This window comes from Dreissena polymorpha, chromosome 8, assembly GCF_020536995.1.
Source record: "Dreissena polymorpha isolate Duluth1 chromosome 8, UMN_Dpol_1.0, whole genome shotgun sequence".
NCBI lineage: Eukaryota > Metazoa > Mollusca > Bivalvia > Myida > Dreissenidae > Dreissena > Dreissena polymorpha.
The window spans coordinates 54,210,502-54,222,745 of record NC_068362.1 but is presented as its reverse complement, the minus strand read 5'-3'; the positions used below and the strand labels follow the sequence as shown (position 1 = coordinate 54,222,745).

At 39.3% G+C, this 12,244-nt stretch overlaps 1 protein-coding gene across 1 annotated transcript in view; it reads right to left on the bottom strand.

The window, feature by feature from the left end:
* Window positions 1-453: 453 nt before the first annotated feature.
* LOC127842942 (multiple epidermal growth factor-like domains protein 10) overlaps window positions 454-12,244 on the bottom strand; it is a 28,304-nt gene continuing 16,513 nt past the window's right edge. Inside the window, exons 8-13 of the mRNA XM_052372741.1 lie at window positions 7,258-7,392; window positions 6,020-6,133; window positions 5,453-5,489; window positions 5,254-5,285; window positions 4,882-4,982; window positions 454-4,296 (exon numbers count right to left, since the gene is read on the bottom strand). Coding sequence (XP_052228701.1) covers window positions 4,003-4,296; window positions 4,882-4,982; window positions 5,254-5,285; window positions 5,453-5,489; window positions 6,020-6,133; window positions 7,258-7,392 — 713 coding nt within the window. The 3' untranslated portion in view covers window positions 454-4,002. The remainder of the gene's footprint in view (window positions 4,297-4,881; window positions 4,983-5,253; window positions 5,286-5,452; window positions 5,490-6,019; window positions 6,134-7,257; window positions 7,393-12,244) is intronic.

Here is a 12,244-nt window from a genome sequence, read left to right as displayed (position 1 = left end):
ATGATTACTGATAATGATTAAAATTAAAGATTGTACTTATTCAAGCTTGCAAAAACACTCAACCATTTCGACCGATTTATCGAATTTAATGAAAGTGGTCTCGAAAAGTCAACGTTTGTTTATCACACGTATTATAGAGCCATACCGTTATATTTGATTGAAATGATTTAAGAAATAAGCGATTTAAGAGTTTAAACCTTAAAAAAAAAAAAACATGGTAAATATCTTTAAAATCATCGACCAAATGTACAATAAATCAATAACAAAATATATTCGTAAAAACAAACGATATGAATATGATATTGAATATATTATGGGACATAAGAAATATAACAGATGCATTGTGAAGGCCGATTGGTGAGTTCAGACAAAAGTCAGATAATTGGAAATAGAAAATGCAAAGACAAATTACCCCCCAAGTTATCACAAATCCCAAACCAGTTGTGTTCACTATATTTTTATTTCCATACATGCAATACAACATATAAAGAATATATCATATATTTATATAAGATCAAAACTTTGTGTGCTATTTTACAGCATTATGATATATGACATATCATCAAATAATGTATTACCATTAGCATTGAGATATTCAAAAAAGTATTTGCTAAAGGTACAGATCAATGATTAAAGTAATATTGAACAACTATTTGGTGAAACATGTTTAAATCGGATAATGAACAATAACGGTAACTATTATTGTTGAAATACTTATGCTTTTAAATGTAAAGAGAAAATACTGCTATACAAAACAAAAATAAATTAAAATTGCATAACCGCTCCGATAGCAAGAAATTTGTCTCTATTAGCGCAAAACTCTAACGACAATACATATTATCTATTAAACACACACCAAAACAAACAGGAAGGACGCACATAATTACATCCGCGCGTCTCAGAAACAAAATTGTAGAAGGAGTTAATTACAATCATGCAATAAGGACATTGGCGTTTAAACATAGGATGTTCTCCTTTTTAAAAGATGGATTTTCATGTAACATGTCAAGTTGAGCAATTTAGCTACTCATTCCTTGATACCTTACGCAGATTATGCACACTGTCATATAACACCACCCGAATATATAATGTAAGAATATTTATGATATATATATTTATGAATATTCATTATATTTAGAATATATAAATGCAAAACTAAACAGTCATTAAATATTCGAAGCAAAACATTATTGCTACATGATATTACAGTATGTTCATTAGAGAATGTGAAAATGTGTTTGAGAACAAAACTTAAATGCACTCTCTAGCAATATCACACAAACAATAAATTAGAGAATAACAGCGAGGGTTTGAACGATATCCTAAATAGCAAAACAAATATTCAGATTCAGACAAAATATGTAAAAACTCTAATCTTAATCAGGATAACATGCGGAAAAAATGTTCGATACTCGACTGCTTCGTTAGTTCACTACAATGTCATTTCAATTGATGAAAGAAACATTCAACATCAAATAATGCTGTAGTTTGAAACCGGCTTTGACATTAACTCGTGCTTATATTTGTTTTTATCACATGCCATACCCTGTTACCCATGTAATATAGCCATTACATAGGTTTTTATCTTAGATATGTTAATATACATTTTAAGCGTTTTCAGTGGCTTAGTTTTTGTATATTGACCAATCGCATTTTGTTATTTTGCTAAAATGACGTTGCAACGTCAAATGACGTCACGACATGTAAACAACATTCGGGATTTATCATTATTTTTGCGTAAATATTTATTTAATTTGCTCATTTAAAAGCATGTGATAAAAAAGATCTGACACTCGTTGTCATATCATACCATATTTTATTAAACTCGTCCGGGAAATTCGTGTGTAAGCGAGCTTTGGCTTTGGCTTAATTCCTGAACTCATTTAATAAAATATGGTATGATATGACAACTCGTGCAAGATCCTGTTTATATGATATTTGTATTTTATAGTTGTGTTTCTGAACAAAATGCTGTCAAAAACGAGTAAATTAGAACAGAATAATAAATGAATTGCAAAAGACGGCTACCATTAACATGGTAAAAATGACAATGATCTTAAAAAGGCTAATGGTTGGAAAAACAAACATCGATTGTTAAATTATGAATACATATGCGACAACACAAATGAATAAACTAGAAATAGATTCGAATTACACAATTGTGTCATTACGTCATCGTCACTATATATTACACGACGTGACACTTTCAGTTATGTTCCGGACAAAATTTAATGGAAAAAATACCAAATGGAAATGACGCTAAACTAGGGGAGCATGGGTTACCAACGGACAATTACACTCAGAATAGAAAAGCACGATTCATGGTGAACTGCACGTCATCTTAATAAAAAATGCTTACAAATAAAGTTCAAAAAAGATACCTCTTTAAGTTGTCGAGATATCCTCTGTACAAATTGTATCTTCAACAAGAGTGCTAGATTGAGAAATCCAAGAGTCATAACTCCAAAACACCAAGTGTGATCGAATAAAAATTTATTGAGATATGAAGGGAAAACCAAAACGTACCGACTCTGTCTGACGCAATGAAGGACAGTGCGGAAACTATATTCCTCCCTTAGGGAACATACAAAATACAAAAGCTTTGCTCATTGGGTACATTATACAGTGCTATTGTGCTCGATTATTTACACTTTATTTTTATTTTCGATTCCCAGGTACAATATAAAACCTTCTCGTCCATATAAAATAGTCATCCCGTAGTTTTATAAGCAATCATATCACGTGTATTAAAATTGATATTTAGTACCAGAACACTTACGCAAATAAGTAAACGTCAAATCATACAAATATATTTTTATATATAATAGTATACACTATCATAGCTTTATTAGACTTATAGACATAACATTAATGTCAACAATAATTCTTGAACCAAAGAAGTTAACATGGCAACATACTTAAATTGCACAACTCAACCGTCAAAAATGCCATTTTTATCTCAGAAACGTGAACGAAATTTATTTTGTAGTACTATATTCCATAACTTTACAGAGAAATTCAATTGTTACATAAAAATTAGTATATTTTAATAGTTTATGTAAACAATACGAAAATTAAACAAACCATTGCAATTTGAAATGGTTGCGTTTGACAAACCTCAAACATGTCAAACACATAATTTTTACCTTTGAAATACGAATATCAAAAATACGTATTTTTTCTTCTTAAATATGTATTATGATAACTGTTTTTGTTTTCAAAGGGTTTACAGTGCATGATTGGCGATACGTATGATAATCATTAATCAAAATGACCAAACATCATCATCAAATAAGATAACTTCCTTTATTATTAACAGTAAGTGTTTATCAAAAGTTTTGGTAAGAGTATGGTTTGTTCTTTTGCTGAAAAGGATTGCATAAAAAGATATACCAGCCGTCCTCATCTCCAACTATATTTTATTGAGCATGTCATCGGAATTCAAAATATGCATGCAGATTTTTTCTCACTGCTTGTAACAAAGTTCATAAACTCATTAAGGAAATGGGCTGATAACAGTTCATTTAGCGAAGCATTAAAAACATAAACCATGAATCTTTGTTGTAGGCACATATATTTATGCCGAACAAATTAACGTATTGGTATTCGACATTTACACCTGGTATTTTATTGATCGTATAATACTCTCACAATATTCGGTATATATTTAAAACATAACAATAAATAGCAGCACCACCACCACCACTAATTGTTAACAAAAACAAATCAACGAAAGAGCACAATCAACACCAATTGACGTCATATTAATAAACAAAATTACGTCCTAATAATGAGCGTGACGGCTGTATACCGAATATGCTGAAACTAAGGGATTTCATTCTCGGGCGTGTATTTCTATAAAGCACCCCTGATGACGGGGCCAAATATTTATACCTGTAAACCTTAAATGTTAATTCGAATTGAGGGCTTTAAAATTGATTCATATTAAGTTCAAACTATGTACAAATATGCCTTTTCGGAAGCAATACATGTATGTGTACCCTATTTGACAAACTGGTACTCTTTGTTTACGGCTTCATAGTTTTTTCCTTCTTCACTGTCATTCTCTAACAGTTCGAAGTCTGCGTAATTTGTCTCTGCTGCGTTGTCATTTTCCTCATCTTCGGCCGTCGTGTACTTTGACTCGAATGTAGTGGCATTGTCCAGTTCTTCTGCCACTGCAAAATGCCTTCTAACTGGAGTTTTGCTCTCAGCAATTAGGCCCAATACATCAAACGGTGCTGGGGACATGGGGATGGCTTCCCGCAAACCAGAGTACAGATGCGTATCTGCCATCTGTGGATTAATTTGAATACAATCTTGGAATAATGCAACTCATTAGGTGTCACTAGAAAAGAAAACATTTCGACCTTAAGCAAGTCTTTTACTAATTTGAAGCTTCCAATTGCAGTATGAAAGGCAAAACACGGGGCCTAAAATGAATACAATTTGTTGCACATTCTTTGACCGGACAATTTGGAATAAAACGGTTTTAAGAAATTTAGATCTCGCACTTAGCCGTGAAACTTCAATTACGTATGCACTTGAACGTGTGTATGTTTAAAAGTGATCATCGTTCAAAATGTTGTCTATTGCATCAGCTGTAGTGTTATCATTAATTTAACTCACTTAGTAGGCTTCCGTTTAATGGGCATGCTATATTGAATTGCTCTTAGACAAGTTAACATAATACGGTTGGCAATCCAAACAAGATCAGGAAGACCTTTTCTTGCATTTACAACTCTCGTAAGTAAGATCTTATCTAAAGTTATTCTTAATAATTACTCATCTAGATCAAACGCTGTACGATAAAACGAATGGAATTCAATGTATTAGGTATATTTTAACATATGCATCAACCTATGAAAAGTTACTACTAACCTGGAGAGACTCGTACATTGGTGTCGCCCCATGCTTTGTAATGGCGTCAGGGACGACCTCATATTGCACGATGTTATCGTCATGAGTGTCGTCGGGCAAGACTTCATAATGAACGAGGTTGATGTAACAAATTTTACAAATAGCATTTATCACAACTGTCATTGAATGCATTTAGAGATTATCAACACCCCATATGTTTGTTAATACCTCTTTTTTTATAATATTGTGAATACCATTATGTATACGTTTTTCACACATTGCGTATGCCTCCGTGCACACCAAGAGACAAATGATATGAAGCATATATTTATTAAGAAATGACGTATGGGTTACTAAATATAACTTGGTAATGGAATGATATCAAGCACTAACCTTGAGCTCTATTCGATGGTTGAAATTCGATCCTAAACATGAAATAACATAGTTATCAATATTTTGTATACTATATACTTTTGTCGATAACGGTGATTTGAGTACATGTTTGTCATTTTATATTCACACTTTAGTTATAATATTTAAATCTCAACATTTGAACAAAACGTTATTTTTTTTCAAAAATGCATTCACTTACTGTTGAGCGGTTTGCAGAGCTTTCTTTTTTGCCTCTTCTAAGTTAAATAAAACATATTGATTACTTCATAACATTGATTTTCATGAAAATTCTGCTCAGAAAATAAAATAGTTGGTCAAATGGGCATATTTGTTTTTACACCAAGCGTACACATCGCACAGAAATGAAAAATAAACTTCGGAGAGAATTTCTTGTTAACATACATTAACCGTATTTTCCCCGATCGCCTATGCAATACAGGTCACAACATGAGATGCAAACATTTAACAAAAAACACAGATTATAACTTTGGCCTCGGCATTTGGTCAGCATAAACAAAACACACGTGCGTACATTAACATAAATATCATAGGATCGCAATTAAAATTTAAATAATACAATAGTTAAAGTTAAAAATGATTTACTTACAAATAGATAACTAATCGGGTACAATATCCAAGAGCAACAGAATCGAAACTTTTTGGATTCACGATGAAATGAAATAAATACAAATATCACCTAAATACCTTCTTGTTAACAAGATTCTAGAACCTATTATACAGTATATATTAAAATGATATTTCTTACTTTTCTTCCTTCGGATACACAGGCTAGCAATGGTGACGCCAACTACCAGCAGACATAGCCCCAATGTCGTTACAATCCATATAATTGTCAACGATTGCTTAGTATCTTCATTGGCTAAGACATTAATTATAAATTTTTATTGATTCTACGACTTCATAAAGTATGTCAGCTGATAAAGTCATTTCATTTAATAATATCAGCGAAATGCGATTACAAACCTTTAGCACCACTCGATTTACACTTGGAAACGGTAGTAGTAGTAGTAGTATTAATAGTAGTTGTAGTAATAGTAGTAATAGTAGTAGTAGTACAACTAGAAGTAGTAGTAGTAGTAGTAGTAGTAGTAGTAGTAGAAGTAGTAGTAGTAGTAGTAGTAGTAGTAGTAGTAGTAGTAGTAGTAGTAGTAGTAGTAGTAGTAGTAGTAGTAGTAGTAGTAGTAGTAGTAGTAGTAGTAGTAGTAGTAGTAGTAGTAGTAGTAGTAGTAGTAGTAGTAGTCGTATAGTAGTCGGAGTAGTAGTAGTAGTAGTAGTAGTAGTAGTCGTAGGTAGTCGTCGTCGTCGTCGTATGTCGTAGTAGTCGTAGTAGTAGTAGTCGTCGTCGTCGTCGTCGTCGTCGTCGTCGTCGTCGTCGTCGTCGTCTCGTCGTCGTCGTCGTCGTCGTCGTCTTCGTCGTCGTCGTCGTCGTCCGTCGTCGTCGTCGTCGTCGTCGCTGTCCGTCGTCGTAGTCGTCGTCGTCGTCGTCGTCGTCGTCGTCGTCGTCGTCGTCGTCGTCGTCGTCGTGTCGTCGTCGTAGTCGTCGTCGTCGTCGTCGTCGTCGTCGTCGTCGTCGTAGTCGTCGTCGTCGTCGTCGTCGTCGTCGTCGTAGTCGTCGTCGTCGTCGTAGTCGTCGTCGTAGTCGTCGTCGTAGTCGTCGTAGTCGTCGTCGTCTCCTCGTCGTCGTCGTCGTCGTCGTCGTCGTCCTCGTCGTAGTCGCCGTCGTCGTCGTAGAAGTCCTTGTCGTCCTCGTCCTAGTAGTAGCAGTAGCCGTAGTCGTAGTAGTAGAAGTAGTAGTAGTCAACGCCAGCGATCATGATGGTATTAATCCCTCTTGTCTCTTCTTGCGCTGCAATTCACTAGTATATCTAGAAAATAACATATAATCTATTGCATGTGTTCTGTCTTGTGTGTATGTGCGTAATTTGGTATATGCAAATAAGCATGGAACAAGGAAAGTGAAAAATGAAATTAATGAATATTTACGTTTGCAGAAACCGTTATCCATTTTGTACCCATCGTGACATTGAGAAGACATTGCGCAGGATCCATTGATGTGATGACACTTGTCACAGTGACAGTCCATGGCGCAGTTTTGTCCGTATGATCCCGATTCGCAGGCTACAATAAAATATTGATACATAAATATGAGCCTCGTTCTTGGAAAACTGGGCTAAATGCATGTGCGTCAAGTGTCGTCCCAGATTAGCATGTTTAGTCTGCACAGGATTATCAAGGACATCATTTTCCACCTACACTTTATCCGTTCAAAGATTATTCCTTTAAAGGAAAAATTTCGTAAAGCGGAAACTGTAGTCCCTTATTAGCCTGTGTGGACTGCACAGTCTAATCTGTGATGACACTTAACGCGCATTCATTAAGCCCAGCTAATATATTAATATGCATGCATAAAACAATTTCAAGAAAATCATTTGATAAGAAGTGTATCATAGAAATAAATCATTGATAACAAGGTACTAATATTGGGTAACAACTCCATAATAATTTAAAAAAATCATTTTGCAATAGCATACCAATAAGACTTAAATCTCGACACCCACACTCAGTACAAGAGTTGACGTTGACCTTATAAGAGTTCGAGAATAAGAACAATGTACCAATAAAAAGCTAAAACAATAAAATGCATGGCCTCGCTGTTCAGTGAACAAATATATGTATACAAATTTACTCATTTTAATATCAATCATGATTTTATTCTCATGTGCATACAATTGTAAAAAAATGTAAGATACTGATTTAGCGCTAAAAAAGTATGAAATATCAACTTCAATATTAATCATATTCATTGGTGGTAACATTATTATACAGTATGTCGATCAAGCAACAGATACCGTCTCTCCACCCAGGGTCGCACATGTCAATCTCAACCGTGCAACAGATACTGTCTCTCGAACCAGGATCGCACATGTCAATCACAACCGTGCAACAGATACTGTCTCTCCACCCAGGATCGCACATGTCAATCTCAACCGTGTAACAGATACTGTCTCTCCACCCATGATCGCACATGTCAATCTCAACCGTGCAACAGATACGGACTCTCCATCCAGGATCGCACATGTCAATCTCAACCGTGCAACAGATACCGTCTCTCCACCCAAGATCGCACATGTCAATCTCTACCGTGCAACAGATACTGTCTCTCCATCCAGGATCGCACATATCAATCTCAACCGTGCAACAGATACTGTCTCTCCACACAGGATCGCACATGTCAATCTCAACCGTGCAACAGATTCTGTCTCTCCAACCATGATCGCACATGTCAATCTCAACCGTGCAACAAATACCGTCTCTCCACCCAATATCGCACATGTCAATCTCAACCGTACAACAGATGCTGTCCCTCCATCCAGGGTCGCACATGTCAATCTCATCCGTGCAACAGATTCTGTCTCTCCACACAGGGTCGCATTCTAAGGCATGTCAATCTCAACCGTGCAACAGATACTGTCTCTCCACCAAGGATCGCACATGTCAATCTCAATCCTGCAACAGATTCTGTCTCTCCACCCAGGATAGCACAAGTCAATCTCAACCGTGCAACAGATACCGTCTCTCCACCCAGGATCGCACATGTCAACCCCAACCGTGAAACAGATACCGTCTCTCCACCCAGGATCGCACATATTAATCTCAACCGTGCAACAGATACCGTCTCTCCACCCAGGATCGAACATATCAATCTCAACCGTGCAACAGATACTGTCTCTCCACCCAGGATCGCATATGTCAATCTCAACCGTGCAACATATACTGTCTCTCCACCCAGGATCGCAAATATCAATCTCAACCGTGCAACAGATACTGTCTCTCCACCCAGGATCGCACATGTCAATCTCAACCGTGCAACATATGCTGTCTCTCCACCCAGGATCGCACATGTCAATCTTAACCGTGCAACAGATACCGTCTCTCCACCCAGGGTCGCACATATCAATCTCAACCGTGCAACAGATTTTGTCTCTCCACCCAGGGTCGCACAAGTCAATCTCAACCGTGCAACATAAACTGTCTCTCCACCCAGGGTCGCACATGTCGATCTCAACCGTGCAATAGATAATGTCTCTCCACCCAGGATCGCACATATCAATCTCAACCGTGCAACAGATGTTGTCTCTCCAACCACGGACGCACATGTCAATCTCATCCGTGCAACAGATACCGTCTCTTCACCCAGGGTCGCACATGTCAATCTCAACCGTGCAACATATACTGTCTCCCCACCCAGGGTCGCACATGTCAATCTCAACCGTGCAAAATATACCGTGTTTCCACCCAGGGTCGCACATGTCAATCTCAACCGTGCAACAGATACTGTCTCTCAACCCAGGATCGCATTCTAAGGCATGTAAATCTCATATGTGCAACTGATTCTGTCTCTCCACCCAGGGTCGCACATATCAATCTCAACCGTGCAACAGATGCTGTCTCTCCACCCAGGATCGCACATGTCAATCTCATCCGTGCAAAAGATACTGTCTCTCCACCCAGGATCGCACATGTCAATCTCAACCGTGCAACAGATTATGTGTATCTCCACCCAGGGTCGCACATATCAATCTCAACCGTGCAACTGATTTTGTCTCTCCACCCAGGTTCGCACATGTCAATCTCAACCGTGTAACAGGTACTGTTACTCCACCCAGGATCGCACATATAAATCTCAATCGTGCAACAGATTTTGTCTCTCCACCCATGATCGCACATTTCAATATCAACCCTACAACAAATACTGTCTCTCCACCCGAGATCGCACATTTCAATCTCAACTGTGCAACAGATACCGTCTCTCCACCCAGGGTCGCACATGTCAATCTCAACCGTGCAACAGATACTGTCTCTCCACACAGGGGCGCACATGTCAATCTCAACCGTGCAACAGATACCGTCTCTCCACCCAGGATCGCACATGTCAATCTCAACCGTGCAACAGATTATGTCTCTCCACCCAGGGTCGCACATGTCAATCTCAACCGTGCAACAGATACCGTCTCTCCACCCAGGGTCGCACATGTCAATCTCAACCGTGCAACAGATACTGTCTCCCGACCCAGGATCGCACATATCAATCTCAACCGTGCAACAGATACTGTCTCTCTACCCAGGGACGCACATGTCAATCTCAATCGTGCAACAGATTCTGTCTCTCAACCCATGGTCGCACATGTCAATCTCAACCGTGCAACAGAATCTGTCTCTCCACCCAGGGTCGCACATGTCAATCTCAACCTTGCAACAGATGCTGTCTCTCCACCAAGGGTCGCACATGTCAATCTCAACCGTGCAACAGATGCTGATCCAGGATCGCACATGTCAATCTCAACCGTACAACAGATACTGTCTCTACACCCAGGATCGCGTATGTCAATCTCAACCGTACAACAGATACTGTCTCTCCACCCAGGGTCGCACATATCAATCTCAACCGTACAACAGATACTGTATCTCCAACCAGGGACGCTGTATCTCCAACAAGGGACGCACAGGTCGATCTCAACCGTGCAACAGATTCTGTTTCTCAACCCAGGGTCGCACATGTCAATCTCAACCGTGCAACAGATGTTGTCTCTCCACCCAGGATCGCATAAGTCAATCTCAACCGTGCAAAAGATTTTGTCTCTCCACCCAGGGTCGCACAAGTCAATCTCAACCGTGCAACAGAGTTTGTCTCTCCACCCAGGGTCGCACATGTCGATCTCAACCGTGCAACAGATGCTGTCTCTCCACCCAGGATCGCACATGTCAATCTAAACCGTGCAACAGATTCTGTCTCTCCACCCAGGGACGCACATGGCAATCTCAACCGTGCAACAAATTCTGTCTCTCCACCCAGGGTCGCAAATATTAATCTCAACCGTGCAACTGATGCTGTCTCTCCACCCAGGATTGCACATGTCAATCTCAACCATGCAACAGATTTTGTTTCTCCACCCAGGATCGCACATGTCAATCTCAACCGTGCAACATATACTGTCACTCCACCCAGGATCGCACATGTCAATCTCAACCGTGCAACCGATTCTGTCTCTCAACCCAGGATCGCACATGTCAATCTCAACCGTGCAACATATACTGTCTCTTCACCCAGGGTCGCACATGTCAATCTCATCCGTGCAACAGATTTTGTCTCTCCACCCAGGGTCGCACATGTCAATCTCATCCGTGCAACAGATACTGTCTCTCCACCCAGGATCGCATATGTCAATCTCAACCGTGCAACAGATTATGTCTCTCCACCCAGGGTCGCACATATCAATCTCAACCGTGCAACAGATTTTGTCTCTCCACCCAGGGTTGCACATGTCAATCTCAACCGTGCAACAAATTTTGTCTCTCCACCCAGAGTCGCATATGTCAATCTCAACCGTGCAACAGATACTGTCTCTACACCCAGGATCGCACATATCAATCTGAACCGTGCAACAGATTTATTCTCTCCACCCAGGGTCGCATATATCAATCTCAACCGTGCAACATATACTGTCTCTCCACCCAGGGTCGCACATGTCAATCTCAACCATGCAACAGATACTGTCTCTCAACCCAGGGTCGCACATGTCAATCTCAACAGTGCAACAAATTCGGTCTCTCCACCCTGGGTCGCACATGTCAATCTCAACCGTGCAACAGATGCTGTCTCTCCACCCAGGTTCGCACATGTCAATCTGAACCGTGCAACAGATTCTGTCTCTTAACCCAGGATCGCACATGTCAATCTCAACCGTGCAACATATACTGTCTCTCCACCCAGGATCGCACATGTCAATCTCAACCGTGCAACAGATTCTGTTTCTCAACCCAGGATCGCACATGTCAATCTCAACCGTGCAACATATACTGTCTCTCCACCCAGGGTCGCACATGTCAATCTCAACCGTGCAACAGATTCTGGCTCCCCACCCAGGATCGCACATGTCAATCTCAACCGTGCAACATATACTGTATCTCC